This window comes from Alnus glutinosa, chromosome 12 (assembly GCF_958979055.1).
Source record: "Alnus glutinosa chromosome 12, dhAlnGlut1.1, whole genome shotgun sequence".
Taxonomy (NCBI): Eukaryota; Viridiplantae; Streptophyta; class Magnoliopsida; order Fagales; family Betulaceae; genus Alnus; species Alnus glutinosa.
This window is the reverse complement of record NC_084897.1, coordinates 17,979,161-17,998,820: the sequence shown is the minus strand read 5'-3', so window position 1 is coordinate 17,998,820 and position 19,660 is coordinate 17,979,161. Positions and strand designations below refer to the sequence as shown.

Here is a 19,660-nt window from a genome sequence, read left to right as displayed (position 1 = left end):
TACAAGTTATATATATATATATATGAAGTAGGAGATTGGAGGTTATTCATCATAGTCAACAATAGCCAAGAATCGTGCCTAAATTTTCATGTACAGTTTGTGACCATATGAGAAAAGATTGTGACATGGGTCAAGAAGGAAAAGATATAAAACAAAAACCCAAGCCTAAGAATCAAATCCTAGCTAGCTAGCTGGTGGGCTAGAGTCTAAGGTAGGGGTGTATAACCGGTTGCGATAGCGGTTATTAGCTCATAACCGCAACCGCAAACAGGTCCCCAGTTATTGTAATTTTAATAACCGCAACCGCAACCGGTATGCCGGTTGCGGTTTTTACCAACCGCCGGTTATCCGGTTATTAACCGGATAACCGGTTTTATATATGTTGAAGTTTTTAGTTTCTTTTTTTTGAAAAAAAAAAAAAAAAAAAAAAAAAATTCCAATATTTGAATTCAATAACATCATTTTCTGGAGTAATGCTATATGTCATACTTATGTCCCTCTTGTGTTCCTCTAAAAATGAGGTGGCTTTTAAAATCACCATTGAGCTTGTGATTGATCAAAATTCAATTTTGATCACATGGTGATTTTAAAAGCTACATCATTTTTAGAGGGACACAAGAGGTACATGGGTATGACGTTTAGAATTACTCCATTTTTTTGTCCTAAGTGTCCATATTGTACCAAAACTGTTTTGTAAATCAATTTCTAGAAAATTGGCAAAACAAGAAAAAACTAAAACATCAAAATGGCATCCTCAGTTCCTCACCACTGAGCCAACAAAAAAGGCATTACAAATACAATAGAAAAAATAAAAGATAAAAGTAATCTAAGATGTGGTTCATAAGAGAAGAAGAAAAGAAGAACAATAAACGGATCAGAAGAGAAGAAGAAAAGAAAAGACAGACAGAGGGCACTGGGCATCGTCGACGTGGGCACTGGGCGTCGTTGGGGTGGGCACTACCGCACTGGGTGTCGTGGGCAAGCTAAGTGGGCATCGTGGGCTATGGCCGTGGGCGACCGGGCGTGGATTAGAGATACAGTACAGAGGAAGAGAAGAAGAAGAAAGAGGGAAAGAAGAAGAGGCCAGAGAAGAAAGAAGAAGAGAAGAGAAATGGCCGGAGAAGAAGAAATTGCCGGAGAAGAAGAAGAAATTGGTTGGCTCATGGCTGGGTGTGGGTGGGCGGCTGGGTGTTGAAGGTGAAAGACTGAAATTGAACTTGCGGCTGAGTGTTTAGGTTTAGGGTGTCCGGTTATTATTATTATTTTATATATATAAAAACCGGTTGCGACTTATCCCGGTTATTAATTGGTTTTTGAGAAGTAATATCCTGTAACCGCAATCGGGTACCCGGTTACGATTTTTTTCAGTTTTCTGGTTTTCCCAGTTAGTGGTTATTGGCGATTATCGGTTATTTCTGATTAATAACCGTCTTGCTTGTACACCTCTAGTCTAAGGGTTGCTAGTTTGCGGGCAGAAACAGAGTCAGAAAATATTTTGAATAGAGGCCAAACCCTTGAGACATGAATTACAAATATATTTATAAAAAAAAATAATAATAATAATTATTTAAATGAATGATGATTTTATGTTGCTCATGTCGTGAAGACACTATTCACCGGGACTAAAAAAGTACTCCGATAGTAAAGTGCACAACTCAGCCAATAGTTTCTTCGTCTTTAACTTTTTCTTTTTTTTTTCTTCTTCCTCTCTGTCTATGCCCCTCTTTTCTTCTCTCTCCATCATTTTCACGCGGTTGATATGATGTTTACGTTTTGTTGTCCATAAGTTGGTTGAACTACGGTAATTAGAGTGAAAATTTTGTTAAATTTGTAATTAAAGAAATTTACTCTTTATTGGTCATTGAAATGGGATTGCAAATGGAAATGTGAACGGAAAAGCTTTTGCAACTCTTGGGAGCATCCTGAAATGCGCAAAAAAATTTTGTTGTCTAGTGAAATTTCATTATACCGCATGGTTCACTTACGGTTTCTTTTTTGTTTCCTTTTATTTCATCCATTTATATATTTTATATTAATTTCCCTATGTACCGTAAGTGACTTGTCGTTATCAAGTCCTTACTGTAGGCCCTCAACTTTTGACTTATTTTTGCTTTGTACACACGTTTGTCCTTGAGTTGGAAAGCTTATTCAAGAAGCTAGCTTCCTCTAGAAGCTTTGTGAAAACAAAGAAGGCTTTCGTAGGTAAAAAAGAATACGACATTTCGAACACGACGGACAGTGTGGTGCTGGTGTGCAAAAGAAGACATATTCGGCCCTGAAGAGCAGTGTGCGAACAAGGCAGTTTCAGCCTTGAAGAAGAGAGACCCAACAGCTGTTTCGATAGAACCCATTGGGAGAGAGATAAGTCAATTTTGTCTTTTTTGTATTCTCACTTACATTTCTCATTATTTTTCTGGTGTATTGAGATCTAAGGAAATTAGAGAGATTTTTCTTTTTGTATTTAGTTCTCGTTTGTTGTGTGAAAGTGAGATAAGGGTGTATTGGGCTATTTGCTTTCTCTCCTTATTTTAAGAGACAGCTTACCAATTATGGTTACGACACATTTGTAGTACTCCAACTTACCAAAATGAGAAATCCTTTGTTATTCAAGAAACTGTTGGGTGGGGGGGTGATACTGGGACTACTTCTAAATAGTTTAAGGAGTTAAAATAGTTTGACCATATCTTTTGGCTACAACTTTTTTGGAAATACATTTCTCCAAATTCCGGCATTTACTATGCTAAAATGGGCTGCAATCCATGCCTAAAAATCTTGGCAAATTCCATTCGAAACTTCGTTCTCATTTTGGGGTTTCTCTACTAGGGCTTGGATATAAAAGAGAAAAAGAAAAAAAGAAAAAAAATGGGTTTCTTGTCATAACACCAAAACCAACAACTTTTCTTGTCATCTCCTCTTCTTCTTCTTCTTTGAGATATGATTCTGCTACAGCCCATACACTCAACGTGTTTGATTTTTTTTTTTTTTGTTAAAAAAACAAATTTAGAAGGGCGGGGGCGCCACGTAGGACTAGGTGCATGCATGGGGTGTAGCAAAATCAAATCTCTTATTATTATTTTTTTCTTTTAACGTCATGCTAAACTAGTTGCAAATGTTGTTTCGTTGCTTGATTTAGTGAAAGTCACGCAGCAAATTGCAAACCTACGTACATTGATTAAAATTATCAACTCATTAATTAGTTATTAAAACACTGTATTATTATTTTTTTTTTAAAAAAAAAAATCTTTCAATCTTATTATAACCACAGAAACAATACTGGGATTAAATCATAAGGACAATAATTTCCCTAATTACATATCACAGATGCACTGAAAAATTTCTTCCAACCAGATATAATCTATGACATAAGTGTCTGCATCGCGTGCTAAACCATTGGCAACTGAATTAGCCCCCTGTTTTACATGGACAATATACACTAAGCGAAAAGAACCCAACCCTTATTTAATACCCTAAACGATGTATCAATTTGACTCGGTGTGTGTGTGTGTGTATATATATATATATAAAGAGATTAATCTTTCTAGTGTGTACCGCTGACCATATAATATTATGAGAAATGCTTGGTTATACACTCTCATCCCACTCCTATCTCACTCTTGTATACGTGAACCAATAATGTTATTAAAAAAATCAAAGTCTCACTACACTCTCTCTACTATGAAATGCTTAGTTGTATACTCTCATCCAACTCTTATCTCACCCTTGTCTACGTGGACCAATAATGTGAGAGATAGTAGAGAGAGTGTAGTGAGACATTGATTTTGTTAATAATATTATTGGTCTACGTATACAAGAGTGAGATAAGAGTGGGACGAGAGTGTACAACCAAGCATTTCTCTTATTGTTTGATTAGGTGTCGTGTTTCAAGTAACATTTGATTTGCCAAAAAAAAAAAAAAACTCGATTTTGACAACTCACATTTTGGTTTTTTATTCGAAAAGCTACTTAGGGTGTATTTAGGATTGCGATTTCGTAAATAATAAGTGTGATTTTAAACTAAATCGCAGAACATAAATCGTTTGAGAACTATACTTTTAAAAATTGCAATTTAAAAACGCAAAAAATTTGTTTTTTCAAATTGCAAGTAAGATGGTGCTTTTTTGAAAATGCAGAATTTCAAATGCTAATTTGCAATTTTATAGGCTAAACTGCGATTTTGCCAAATACTTAATTGATTTTTTAAAAATTACTTTTTTTTCAAATCGCACATTTTAAAATCATTATTTTAAATTGTACTTTTTGAAATCGTAAACCCAATCAGACCCTTAATGTTTTCAGCTGTCTATTTTACCACGGTCATGAAACCCAGGAGAAAATGGACTATATATTTTCAGCTATCTATTTTATTATTTTGTACTACAATAGGGAAAAAAAAAAAAAAAAAAGTACTGACTCGATACACAAATAAAAATTGAAAAATTAATACGGTAAATTGAGAAAAAAAAAATTCTAACACAAAATCCTAATGGATAGGTGAAATTGAAAAAAACTAAAAAATTGATACACTAAATTGAGAAGTTTCAAAATTTAAGGAAGTAATTACAAATATGATAGAAGTTTAAGGAGTTAAATAAATTTCTCTTAAATTTTATTAACAACCAACAAAAAATACAGCAAAAAGAATAACTTTTATAGGGTCATGGCACAAACCAAGCTCTTTTTATCCTACAATAAAAATGGACACATCAGTTTATCACACCAAATGAGATTATAACCAAAACACATGAGTATATTTGGCAAATGATTTTGTAGTAGAATTTTTTTTTTGAATAGTAGTAATAAGTTATTGATGTGATATAAAGTATAAAAAATTTGAAATTTATTTTAAGGAAAAATTAAAAAATTATGTTTTTTAATAAATTTTTTGTTTAAATAGTAATAAAAAATTATTGATGTGATATAAAAAGTATAAATGTTTTTAATTTGAATTTTTTGAAAAAATAGAATGTTTTGACAAACAGTGAAATCAGAAACCATTGCCCTGACCTTTTCTACCCGATGTTTGTAGAGATTCTACATACATTTTCAACACAACTCCGTGAAATCAAAAACCATTGCCCTGACTTTCTCCGCCCAATGTTTCTAAAGATTCTGCATACGTATTCTTGGTTGAGTAGAATCAAGAACACCCACCAACCACAGTCAAGGAAAAGCTTTTGAGCCGCTTCAAAGCATCAACCGCTCAACACACCGTGAAATTGAGGTGTTCTACAAATTTGTGGATAGAACTCATCCTTGAAAACCGACTTACAAGATAAGGGTGTTTAAGAGTTTATATACAGATGTTTAAAATTAAATTTAACCAATGCCTTCACTAGGATCGTAACAAGGGGACACTAGGCGATACCGGCCCAGTCAATTATTGAGGAAAATAGGAAAAAATTATTCAATACGTAGAGCAGCAGAACAACGTATGTTTCCGACTATTATTTCAGGAATAAATGTGGGCCGGGGCTTATTATATTCATTGACTTAACCATGTGCATGATGATGATCATGGTGGTGTCCCCCAACATGAGCAGCATCAGCTAGCATGGACTACATGCGCATGATGGTGTGCCCCAACATCAACATAAGCAGCATGGACTACTCCGTGTTGTCCTCCACCATGGTCAAGCCCTTCGTGATGATGACGCCCATGCCTGCGGAGACGTCCTCCACCAAGCTGAGGCCCTCCGTCATTACCATTACAACGCTGGCGGCGAAGGAGGGGCAGGGCACGTACAACATAGAACAGAACCCATGCTAATTACAGAAAATAATAGAATTAGATGTCTCAAGATTTAAGAGAGTATTTGAAATTCACTCAACTACTCAAGTATGGAGATATCTTTGGTGGGAGATCAGCTTGAGAGCCATGAATATATATATATATATATATATATCTTTGTGCTTCTATTGCTCAGCAAGGACAATGTTATACTTTTCTTCTTCTTAGGCATCTTCAGCAAGAGTAGATGATTCCTATCAAAAACTCTATAAATGAGACACAATGCATGGGGTAAAGGCCAAAGGAGATGACATTCCTCTCAAAAACCCTAAATCGGTACTATATTTTCACTCCAAACAAACATCATAATTTAAGCATCGAAGTATTTTCTTTTTTTGACAATCTTATTATTTTGCAGATAGTCGATCGCAAGTCAAGACATACCAAAAACTCTCTACACCTTATAAACTCTATATAAGCCCAAGACCACCAAGTAGAGCCCAGTTCGAGTTGGGCCGAAGCCCAAGCCCGATCAATGACCTAAGAGTCCACCCTACTATTCAGAACTTTCTTTCATTTCTTTCATAGATTAATTCCTCTGACTGTACCCTCCTTCAGCTGCCTCATGGATTCCTTCATACAACTCAAATCTTGAGATCTGGTTCCCATTTCCATGGCACAGTAGCTTATGAGCCATAAGGATCGATGCCCTAATACCAAATAATAAGGATGGAAGAAGAAACAAGAGATTTATGAGCCAAAAAAATTCCGACGTATGAGGGAAGCCCAAGCCCCTGTGAATTGTAGACTGAGAAAGAAAATAGGAATAGATAAAATTCTTTTCTTGCCTTCCTTTCTTACAACTGCTGCTACAAATAATAAAGAACAACCTAGTCAACTCTTTTTTTCTTGCTAAGAGGTAATTATGGAACAGAAAAGAAGTTTAAGGAAACAAGAACGTAAATCTTGGAATGATTCCAAGTATGTGTCGATCCCGCGAGATCCTTGCATGTGAATGTCAACCGCATATTTTACTGAGAAATGATTCATGCACATCTTTTGTACGTCTATTTTACTAGCTAGCCATCTATGAAACCACAACTGTGAACTTACACATTGCTTTTCAAATATCAGACGAGAGCAAAAGCCTTTTTTTCTTTCTTTTTTTTTTTTTTACGCAAAATGTATCCATCATCCAAAAACATAGTCGATCAACGAAATTTTATCCACAAAATTAGTTAATGAAAGAATTACAGGATTAGTAATTTATCACCTAAACATAATTCTCTTCCAACCATTTCGCGCACTCTGGAGCAGCTTGTATTTCCTCTATCTCATCATACTCCCATGGCGATCCAATCATAAGGGGACATAGAGGATCAGTTATTACCTTCTAAAGCTCAACAGCATTCTCAATCAAATACCTTGACATAATCGACATCAATTGCTTTTTGACGATATACATCAGAATTTGCTTGTTTAGAAACAAACTATGAACACATACTACAATCATCATCAAGAAGCACAATAATACATGCCCTTCAGCAAAACAAAAAGACTGAAAATGTGATGAAAAAGATAGTTTAAAAAAGTCCAAATATAAAATACAAAGAAAGAACAGAAAAGTTAAAAATTAATCTATCTAGTTCTTTCAATTATTTTTTTAGAGATTTGATAGTTCAGCAAGAAATCAAAGGGGTTTACTGAAATCCTACTTCGAAATTGAATCAGAAACTGAGGATTGACCATGACCCATAAATAAAATTTTGATTAATTTTCATATAGAGTTGTAGTATATTAATTGCAGCAATTATTATCTTTAGTTACATGAATGTACCAGGCAGAGCCTGGGTTTCTTCAGGGTTTGGTTAGCTGTGTGGTTGAGCATGAGCTTCAAACTTAAGCTTGTATATGGACATTTGGTTTCCTTAATTAATAAACAAGCCCAAACTAATATCAAACTTGAACTATTTATGAATAGTAAATTTTATAGCTCAAGTCAACAACTCAATTGCCTTTTTGTGGGTCATCTCTCCAGATTTTGCCTACCAACAACATATAATGATATTTGGTAGGGCTGACAATATTTTACAAGCTAAGACGCGTAAATCTAGTACAAACTCAATACAAAATTAAAATGTTAGGTTGTATGTGACTCGTTAAATAAATAAGTTGGGTTATGATTGATGTATATCGTCTTATACCTATGTTTCAACACAACTTAAACCCGACACGCGACATAATGACCAGTAATTTTTTGACATGACTCGCGAACCCTACACGAAGCCAATACAAAATTATAGGGTTATAGCTTACATATATAGTCTTATATCCATACCTCTCGAACCCGACACGTGAACACGAACTATCACCCCTAATGTCTAGGTGCTCGGGAAATTTTCTCACCTGCAAGTGATGCAACCATCATTATCGAAAAAAAAAAAAAAAAAAGGATATTTAATGATGAGAGACTAATTCATATCAGCCTCCTTATGTTTAATTCAATTTTTTGGCAATCAAAACTTACATAAAAAAAATTTGTAGTCAAATACAACATGGTCATGGTCAGAAAGGAGATCAGGAAAATTCTCACTCCAAATCCATTTACATATATATCATGAATTCTTCATTCAATAAATCGTTATATACCGATTGACGACCCTATTCTTAAGGAATGACATATGCCATGTTCCTTTGTATATATCCGACATCTGAAAATTGATACGTAAGCCGGCCGCCCGCAATTTATATATGACCATCAACCACGTACGATGTGATGGCTCAAATCTAGTTGCCCATCTTGACCATTTACCACCTTCCTAAGAAACTTCTCTCTTTCTCTCATGTCTTTTTCCACGTAATTGCACCAATCAAGCTGGAATCTAGAAATTAGGCAGCCTTACTTTGTCGAATTTAGATTATGTCGATTGATGAATATAAAGTCATATAAATCAATTATATTTTGATTTATTTAATTAAACGGGTCAAACTTTTCAACTCTAACCCTAAAATTTCAAAAATATGGATTTATCTATCCTACAATGTAACTTAGAGCATTCCCAGCAGCTTCCCAACTATTTTCTCTAAATATAAGGAACAAAATTACTTTTTACTTTCCTATCAAAAAATACCCCATAGTAGCTTTCCTTTATTTTTCTCTATATCATTAAAATATTATTTTTTTACTTTTACTTTAATTAAAAGTAGGAAAAAGAAGATAAAATAAGAGAGATATAATATATTTTGTGAATAAACAATTGAATAAGAAGTGAATAGTATTTTCCAATGCACTGGGACGCACTATTCACTTCCCAGGAAAACAAAAATTTTAAAGAAGTTGCTGTAAAGAAGTTTTTGTAACTTTCTTAAAATTTTTCCTAAAACTTAAGGATTAGACCCCATTTAAGAAAGCGGGTATGAATGCTCTTATCTAACTCTATAATATGTACATGGACCAATTTTGTATTTAATATATATATATATATATATATATATATATATATATATATATATATATATATATATATATATATATATATATATATTTTGCTTAAAAATTAAGCATGGCCTAAATCAAAATTAAGTTTGGCCCTCATTGATGCTTTGGCCCCTAAAAAGAAATTATGATTCCATCTTTGCATGTAAGAGAAGTTGTGGAACGGAAACAACTTTCATTAGTGTCAAAAGTAAAATTTGCGAGGGATAAGGAATTGAAGAGGAGCAGTGATACATGGGACAAACAACTGTCTCCTATCACCCATTTTTTTTTTTTATTAAAAGTAAAAAAAATTAAAATCTGTCTTTTAATGTCACATCAAAAGATAAATTTATATATTTTTTTTTATTAAAAAAAATAAAAAAGGGTGATGGGAGACGGTTGTTTGTTCTCCCACCTATTATTTTTCATTGAAGAATAATATCATTTTGTAGAATAAGATGAGAACAAATTTGCATAGCAAATTGCAATGGATGGGGGCACTTGAAAGTTCTCTCTACCATCTATGCTTAGTAGTAAAAAAAAAATGGAGATGATTCTCTTTATTTAGTGTAAAAGTGAAAGCGTAGTTATCTTTTCACATTGTATGAAAATGTGGAAAAACAACTATACTTTCACTGTTACATTAAATAGAGAAAATCATCTCCCTTTCAAATGAAGAGTATCCTTGTTCATCTGATTCAGTTTTATTAAGACATCAATAAGACTCAAGACGATTAATATTAATCGTGTTCATGGGAGTATAGTTATCATCTGAATTGTAGATTATATGTGATAAGGTGTTATAAAAGAAACCAACAACTGCTCCCGGCGGTGTTCAGGGGCCATTATTTGATGCCACAAATGATGGTTTGTGAATCGTATTTGTCTGAACTGGCTAAATGCCAGCAACACAAACCATATTTTGTGAATCAAGCATTAATTTCTTTTTCTTTATTTCTTTAAATCAATGGTTTCCCTTAGTTTTTGTATTCTTTAATTATATGAATATGTTTTCCCCTGGGATAATTAGTTAATTTGTGTCCATAATAATAATAAATAAATAAAATCAATTTTTCAACGTCCCTGGCCTATTCAAACGGCATATCAGAGCATTGCAATTTCTTATTCCGGTCTAGATAAGAATTCTGAAGTCAAGGTAGAACAACGTTGTTGTCATACTTTTTTCTGATAGGGGTGTTTACGTATTTCTACCACTTCATCTCCTACCTATAAATTCCGGCACCCTTGAACCGGATCACGCAACTTAAACACGTAACAAATGGAAAGGCTTAGCGTATGCTTGGTGTTATTTCTCTGCCTGCTTGCTACCGCAACTGCCCAACAGTGCGGCAGCCAAGCCGGCGGCAAAACATGTGCAGACAACCTTTGCTGTAGCCAGTATGGCTACTGTGGGACAACTGATGACTATTGCTTACCTTCCAACAACTGTCAGAGCAATTGTAAGTCTAGCGGCGACAGCAGTACTGGTCAGAGCGCCTCTAATGTCAGAGCAACGTACCACTTCTACAATCCTGAGCAGAATGGATGGGACTTGAACGCCGTGAGCGCGTATTGCTCGACGTGGGATGCCAACAAGCCGTTGGCATGGCGGAGCAAATATGGGTGGACAGCGTTTTGTGGACCTGTTGGGCCTCGTGGACAAGACTCCTGTGGCAAGTGCTTAAAGGTGAGTGCATAAATTTTAGGATTTGTTTCTACCTTTTTTTTACATCTAAAAAGTAATTTTGAGCAATTTATTTAACAAACATCACTTCTTTCAAAGTATGGATTTGATATTTTTACCAAATTCCTTTGTTTGACCCAATTTTATTTTATTATTTTATTTATTTATTTATTTTACATTGAATGAAATTAAACGTGTTCTCGAGGGTAGAATGAATTCTGGCTTGTTTGGATATTAGTTTTTTTTAAAAAAGAAAATTAGAGGAAATTATATATATATATATATATATATATATATATATATATATATATATATATATATATATATATATATATATATATATATATATATATTCATTTCAAACTACTACTCTACTGATAATGTGCATTTTAAACTTCTATTTATGTCAATTTTTTCTTTAAACTACCAAAACATGTCACTGTGTCCTAAAGTCAACAATAAGACAAAACTAACCCAAAAAAAATTTCAATAAGGCAAATATATCTTTATAAACTTGGGAAAAAAAATATTAAAACTAAAACTTAAAAAAAAAAAAAAGAAGAAGAAAAAACGATTTTTTTTTAAAGGTTGAAAAAAAAATTATTTTAAAAAATAAAAATTCAAGGGGAAGTCCAAACTAAAAATTATATAAAAAAAAAAAATGAAAAACCTTAGTTTTTCATTTGTTATTTTATTTTTCGTTTTTTTCTTCATTTTTTTAAAAAATAATTTTTGTTTATTTTTTTTTTGTTTTTATATAATTTTAAGAATTTTTATAATTTTATGAAGGGTACTTTTGTCATTTGTGGGACATTGACATTGTTTAGTTGTTTAGGGGGGACATTTTCATAACTAGCAGTTTAGGGGCCACATTGACAATATTTTGGTGATAGTTTAAGGGGAGGTATGTGTACTTTTCTCAAAAAATTATTTTCAAATTATTTTTTAAAAATTTATGTTTGGTTACCTACTCAAATTTTTTTTTCAACCCAACTTAATGGGAATTTCAATGTAAATTTCAATATGAATTCCAATGTGAGTTGGGTTGCAAGCTAAACATGAATTCACCAAAAAAAAATAAAAAATGGAAAGAGTTGAAAAGACCCACCAAAGACCATTATCACCGAACATGAATTTTGTATTATATTTAATTTAATTCATATTCTCAAACAAGTTTTTTCAATTTTGTTTTTATTTATTGAACCATCCAACATAATTAAACTTTTTGAGGTACATTTTGTTTAACATGGAGTAGTCTTGATAGTAAGATAGAAAGCAACGGTTGAGTACAATTTTTAAGCATGAAATTTATACAATAAAGTTTTCCATTCCTTTTTATATATGAAGTTACATTTTTTTTTTTTTTTTTTTGCCTTTTAATAGTTTAACTCTTTGGTTATAAGAAATAAAGAAAGAGATCGATCTAATTAACCCTTTGTCTAGCCCAAATTCATCTTTCTAATCATTATTTTTATTTTATTTGAAATGGAAATGAATCATTTTATTGTATTTAAAAATCTAGCTACCTGATCTTTTAAATAATATGACAATATATTTATGACGTGTAGGTGACGAACAGTGGGACAGGAGCTCAAACAACAGTGAGAATCGTAGATCAATGCAGCAATGGAGGTCTTGATCTGGACGAAGGCGAGTTCCGAAAAATAGACACGGATGGAAAAGGCTATGCCCAGGGCCACCTTACTGTGAGCTACGAGTTTGTCAACTGCGGTGATTGAAGCACTAGCTACTACTAGCTATCCTACCGATCCCATGCATGCATGATGTACAACTAGGACAATAAATATCTAATAATCAAACATACTTTTTGATTATAGATAAATAAAGAGAAAGATAAATGATGTGCATCATTAATAATTGATTAAATCTAATAAAATATAACCAAATTTAGGGTTGGTTATTAAATACATGATAAAGGTCCTCTTTTCACTTTCTCTTTCTTTCTTTCTCTCTATTTTTCTTAACATAAGGCTAACTAATGCTAATATTGAGGAGAAAATACACTTAATCATCTTGATCTCAGACACCATTTGCGTTTAAATCACAACATTTTAAAAAGTTGACGCTTGACCCTCCGTTATACCTTATGTTATTATCTGAAATTGAAACAGAAAAAAATATCATACGTTTATATACCATAAATACATGATTTATCTTTCCCTTTTAGTTTATATCATGTTTACCTTGATTGAGACACGGTTTATTGTTAAAGTTAGGGACGCTTGATTAAACCATAACTTGTAGCCCGGGTGAGAAGCTGACAACTAAGTGGCCGTATAGCACGATTGTGGTTTGTGAATTGATTCCTTGTTACAAAAGCGAAGTATTGTCAGGTTAATGGATTGATCTTGGGCTTGATAAATAAAGAAGCGATTAGAGAAAATGATTTACGCTTTTAAAAAGCGTACATCATTTTTCGAAATTTACTAAGAGTGCGTTTGAGATTGCGATTTCGTAGACAAAAAATGTAATTTTAAACCAAATCGTAGAGAATAAACTGTTTGGGAATTGCGTTTTTAAAAAATTGTAATTTGAAAACGCATAAAACTGCATTTTCAAATCGTAGACAATTTGATACTTTTTTAAAAACGTAGAATTTAAAAGGTTAACCTACGATTTTAAAGGCCAACAAGCGATTTTGCCAATTTTAAAAATCACATTTTCAAATCGTACATTTTTAAATCGCTATTTTTAAATCACACTTTTTGAAATTGCAATCACAAACGGACCCTAAGCATTTTTTGTTAAACGTAAATTATTTTCAGGTTAACTATTATTTTCGTCCTCACCAAACACCGAAAAATGTCGAAAACATTTTTCAGAAACCATTTTACTCCGAAACAAATAGAGCATTAGTAAACTGAATCAATTTTTGTTTTCTTATTTAAATGCGCTTCACAATAACTTCCCTTATTCTTTCACTATACCATTTAAATATTCTTTAAATTAAATGTTACGGGAAAGAAAGATAAAAAATAAATTCATTTAAATATTATTTCAAATAATTGTTAGAGGAATGAAAGAGGTTTTTAATATTAAAATATTGTTAAGGGAACCACTTTTCTTTTCCTATATATAGGGTACAATTTTTGGTTCCTTTAGTATTTTCTTAGTTTAGGGAACGACAAGGAAATCTGATTCAAAGAGTTTTTTATGAGTTTTTCCTGAGTAATTCTACGTTTACATTTAGTATTCATAAAAAAATGAAGTAACTTTTAAAATTACTGATGAGCGTGTGATTGAATGAAAATTTATCCACTAAATTAGTACCGATCATTAATGGAAGAATTACAGGATTACTAATTTATCACCTAAACACAATTCTCTTCCAAGCATTTTCGCGCACTCTCGAGCAGCTTGTATTTTCTCCATCTCTATCTCATCATACTCCCACGGCGATTCAATCGAAATTTGACATCGAGGATCAATCATTATCTTCTCAAGCTCAACGGCACTCTCAATCAAATACCTGACATAATCGACATCAGTTGTTTGAGCGCTAAATCCAACTAATTCCACTAGTTTGAGGCAATGATGGGGACACTTTGGAGCTTTTTGTAATTTTCTTTCACCATTGGATAGGTACCGGTACCGCCACTACAATAAGAACGTAGAAATAAATGCATCGGATTTTGCTTGTTTAGAAACAAACTATGAACACATACACTACAATCATCATCAGGGAGCTAGCACAATAATACATGCCTTTCAGCAAACAAAATGACTGAAAATGTGATGATCAAGAAGATAGAAATGGACTTATATATCTAGTATTTGCACATGCCTTCAGATCACCTCTAATTGGAAGAAAAGGTTCCACTCAGACAAACAGGACTATAACCAACAAGATGGAGTGACAATATGTAGCTGATATATAAAGATAATTAACATGAATACCTATCTGAAGTCATCATCCTCTAAATAAAGAGTAAATATTATTAGTGCAAAACTTAAACTACAATTGAATATGCCAAATGTTATGACAGCATTTTTTATCCTTATGGCATGGCAATGAACAAACAATGATGAGATCGATAACAAGGTTAAACTAAAAGAATGAAAGCTAAAAGCTTTATGCAGATATAATTAGTACAAACCTAAGCACCACTAGCAATATTACTCTACTATCAGACACTAAATAATCCCACAATTGCATAATTTATGCTGGACACAAGCATGACCATTTACCTTCAGTGTTAACCTGTACAAGCTAGGAGCTGCTTTTAACAGGGAAGTCAACCGAAGAAGGCTTACACTATCACCTGCATGAAAGCCTATCAACTCTAATTGCTTAAGATTACTTAATGTAGGAAATTCAAGGAGCTCCATCTTTTTCTGTATAACGAATTAACCAAGAGTTAGAGAAGAAAAGTAAAGTTCCATATTTCAAAAGGAAAACCTATAAAACATAAACAAAACCAACATAAATTTACAAACAGACCTCGATCATCGGAAGTTTCAATATAAGGGTCTCTAGCCGCGAAAGATAACTTGAAAACTCGCAGAATTCATACATTGAATACTCACAATACGTGCCCTTCAAAGACATCTCAACAAGGTTGGGTACATACTTAAAAGGCATGGTTATTCTTGGGCCAGAGTATACGAAAGATACAAGATTTTCTACAGAAATCTCTAGGTTTTGTAGCTTCATGCAGTGGGATATCTCTAAGTATTTCAAGGGGAGTAATGGACCAGCAACTTTCAGATTGACAAGGGCAGCTGAATTTTGCACACACAGTCGTTCAAGCAAGGGGCAGTTGCATATGAAGTACTCCAAAACTTCTCCATTTACACTTAGATATTTTAAAAAGAGGGCCCTGAGGGAATTGCACCGGGGAAAACTGAGAGTCCGGTACAAGGATGGAAAAGGGCAGGGCTTTGCACAGGATTTTTCAAAGCTCAACTCAAGCCTTTGAACTCTCTTTTCGATTGCAAACTTGAACCAATTATCAAGATCGCGCCTATAATCCACACCCAAATCAAAAGAAACTCTAAATTGATCTATAGCGGGAAGCTGGTGCAATTTCAGTACACGATTCACCCAATTCACATACTTGGTTCTTTCAATACCATATGATTTCCCCAATCCCTTTTCGCATCTATAGTCTAACAAATGGCATAACCTCTCTTGTGCCGGTGCGTCGAAATTTAAATTAGGAACGAAAGTTCAAAGCTTTTGCCATCGGCGGGAAAGTACACTAGCTCTCCCCGCCTCCTTCAGTGTCACGAGAGACAGAATGGAAACTAGAACTTCATCCGGCATTCCACTAATCCGATCCTCGACAAATCGTGCTCTCTAAGCAACCCAATTTAGTTGCAACCACAACCATGCAAAAGACTAATCTCAGTACAAAGCACAAAACCAAGATAATTGGAACAGCAAATTAAGCAAAAAAAAAAAAAACAAAATGGAAGAAATTACCTTTTCTTTTATGTTCCCCATTTAAGTTAATATGTAACTCAAACTAAAAGCTGCAGAAAATTGCCAAGAAAGAAAAATATGATAAATTAGCCGATCAAACAGTCTAAAAGTAACGAATATGATCAAATAGAATGTAAAAGATGCAAAGATACACGAACTTGCGGCTTAAATTTGGAAAAACAAACAGAAATAACCAGAATTGTACATAGTGAAAGAGAACAACAGTGTGAACACCCTTTTATGATACAAATAAGTTATATAATAAATTAGATGAAAAATCTGCAAACAAATTTGATGAAACCTCGTTCCATTGGATTTCCTGAAAGCGCTGGAATACGAATTGGATGAAGCAATTTGGGAAGGGGAATTAGGGATTCTTTTAGCCCTATGTACCGGGAAAAGGCGGTTGGAATTTTTGAAGTTTGAAGTATTAAGAGGGCCCGGACCCTTAGCGGGTTGGACCGACATTGGGCCGGTCAGTAAGAGCCCAAACATTGTTTCGGAACAAAATATTTTTAAGAAAATTATTTTCAGAAAAAAAAAAAAAAAAAAATCTGAAGAAAGCATTTTTTGGTATTTAGTATGTATAAAAAATCAAAAATATTTTTTATATTTTCATTCAATTATATTAACTTATAAAAATTAATTTTTATTTACAACATAAAAATATTAATATAAAATAATTAAAAATAATAATTTAATAATTTAAATTCCAGCTATGATCCCGTGTTGATATGGAAATAGCTCGGTAATTGTCCGAAGGTATTTGGAGTGGCTCGGTGGTTCAAACTAGGCCGCTTGAGACTTGAGTAGTGGTTTGATGCATGTTTGTAAAATAATGAAAGCCTCACTCTAGTAAGAACATTCCTAGTAACTGCACTAAAATAACTTTTATTTTGGTGAACCAATTTGATGAAAACATTAAAAAATCACTCTCAACCTCACCGCTTTAACCAAAAAGTTTTGATAAGTGATAATACTCACCAATTTTTATGAGTAATATTTATTCACCAGAATAGAAAAGTGATAGTGACTAGTTAAAATGGTGAGGCTGCAGGGAGAATTTTAAAAAAATGGCTCATAAAAATAGAAAAAAAGTAATTTTTAGCTACTTTAGTGAGTAAAATTTGATGAGGCTACTAGGAATGCTCTAAGTTGCTATACAGAATGCCTTTACATAAATAACTCACTTTTGACTGAATGTAATTCGCTTTAGATTAAAAAAAAATAAAAAAAAATCTCATATTTCTTCATGGATGCCCCAGAGTATGCCCAAACAAATCTTTCCAACTTCTATTTGGGATCTATCAAATTGTAGAACAAGTATCCAATCAACACATTTAGTAGACTTAATTAACAATAAGGGCATAGGGGGTGATTCGGCCACCCCAAAAGGCCAGCCCTCCATTTTTTTTTTCTTTAGTTTTTTTTTTTCTTTGGTATTTTAGGGTGGCCGAAACCATCCTCTGGCCAAACGAGGGTGGCTTGGCCACCCCAAGACTCTTAAGGGTGGTTCTCCTCCTCATTTTGCAAGTTGGGGCCGGGCATAAAAGCCATCCCATGGGCAAAATAGGGTGGTTGGGCATCCCCAAATTTTGAATCTAGGGGTTTTTTTTTTTTTTTTTTTTTTTTTTTTTTTTTTTTTTTTTTTTTTTTTTTTTAAGACTTAGGTAATTTTTTTATTATTATTATTTTCGACATTTTATGTGGCATAAATACCACAGGTATCACGTGTGATTTAATGACACGTCATAGGATATGCTGAGTTGTCTCCCATATGTGGCACACGTGACATGTGTCACAATTTTAAGTGAGATGGCATGGATCTCCGTAAAAAAATTAGACGGAACTTTAAGAAAAGTACCAAATGGGTATTTCAATTAACGACAAGTACCACATCTAATACTTTTTAAAACCGAAGCGATCATTTGATAATTACCCTTACCACAGGTACCGGAAAGACATTTAATCATTTTTTAAAAATCTTTTAATGAAACTTGTGGTCATACAAATTCAATTGTAAAATTGAAAAAGTCTTTTAATATTATAATGCATTCCTTTCAAATCCTTGTGGCCATTATCCTACTGCAATAATCCTCGCTAAGAAAAATGCTCATAATGTGGCAATTTCTCCTAGCTAGGCAGCAAAGTATTTTTAAAACCTACCAATAATTTTTTGGTACACTAGTTTATATATATTTATATAAAAGAATGAAGGAAAAAAATAAGTTTTACCCCCCAAAAATTTTATCATATTTTACTTTTGCCTCTAATGTTTAAAAATTTACAATGTCCTTCCACTAAATTTATGAAATTGTCAATATAACCCATTTGTTAACAATTTTGATCTTCTCTAACGGAAAAATGCCCACGTATATGCCGCATGTGGGTTCTAAGATTTTTATTTTTTTCAATAAAAGTGTGAAATAAAATAAAATTTTGATTAATTTTCATATAGAGTTGTAATATGTTAGTTGCAGCAATTATTATCTTTAGTACTTATGAATGTACCACGCAGAGCCTGGGTTTCTTCAGGGTTGGTTAGCTATGTAGTTGAGCTTGATCTTCAAACTAATGCTCCGTTTGTTTCGGCGTAAAATGATTTCGGCATTTTTTAGTGTTTGGTTGGGGTGAAAATAACAGTCAACGAAAATCATTTTCGGTTTGACCGTAAAAGCTTCTTTAATTTTCGGAAAATGATTTATGATTTTTAAAACCGTAAATCGTTTTTCGAAATTAAGCTTTTCGTCCTTACACGCATGTTTGATATCCGGCGCCGGAATCAGGTCACCGGAATTCTGCCGGTGCAGGAATCAGGCGGCCGAAATTATGCCGGTACCGGAATCCGGCACCGGCAGACCAAATTCCGGCCGGGATATCGCCGGATTCCGGCCAAGCCGGTCAGATCTGGACGGATCCGGGTATTGATCCGGCCGGATCTGGCCAAAACGGCCGGGATCCAGCCGAATCTGGACGGATCCGGTCATTGATCCGGCCGGATCTGGCCAAAACGGCCGGGATCCGGCCGGATCTGGACGGATCCAGCCATTAATCCGGCCGGATCCGGAAGATTCCGGCCTGAATCCGGCCATTTTGGCCGGATCCGGTCAAACTTTCTCGCCGGAATTCGGCAATGGCGACCGGACGTTGCCGGATTCCGGCGACAATTACCAAACTCTTATTTTTGCATTTCGTAATTTTTTCGTGCGAACCAAACACCGAAAATTATTTTCGAGAAAATCATTTTTTCTGAAAATGATTTCATCGAAATCATTTTACGACGGAAATCATTTTACGTCGAAACAAACGGAGCATAAAGCTTGT

General features: G+C 33.7%; 1 protein-coding gene and 1 pseudogene across 1 annotated transcript; one reads left to right on the top strand and one right to left on the bottom strand.

Annotated features, from left to right (window-relative positions):
* Positions 1 to 10,457: 10,457 nt before the first annotated feature.
* LOC133851600 (pro-hevein-like) lies at positions 10,458 to 12,818 on the top strand. The gene is made up of 2 exons (XM_062288088.1): positions 10,458 to 10,893; positions 12,459 to 12,818. Exons 1-2 carry the CDS (start codon positions 10,486 to 10,488, stop codon positions 12,627 to 12,629), a joined length of 579 nt encoding a protein of 192 aa, XP_062144072.1. The 5' UTR covers positions 10,458 to 10,485; the 3' UTR covers positions 12,630 to 12,818.
* Positions 12,819 to 14,150: 1,332 nt separating this feature from the next.
* Positions 14,151 to 16,467, bottom strand: LOC133852355 (F-box/LRR-repeat protein At3g58900-like; annotated as a pseudogene).
* Positions 16,468 to 19,660: the final 3,193 nt, after the last annotated feature.

Excerpts from the sequence above, each read along its gene's own strand:
- LOC133851600 (XM_062288088.1), top strand. The coding sequence starts at position 10,486 with ATGGAAAGGCTTAGCGTATGCTTGGTGTTATTTCTCTGCCTGCTTGCT. Across the intron at positions 10,894-12,458 it reads CCTGTGGCAAGTGCTTAAAG|GTGACGAACAGTGGGACAGG; the intron begins GTGAGTGCATAA and ends TATGACGTGTAG.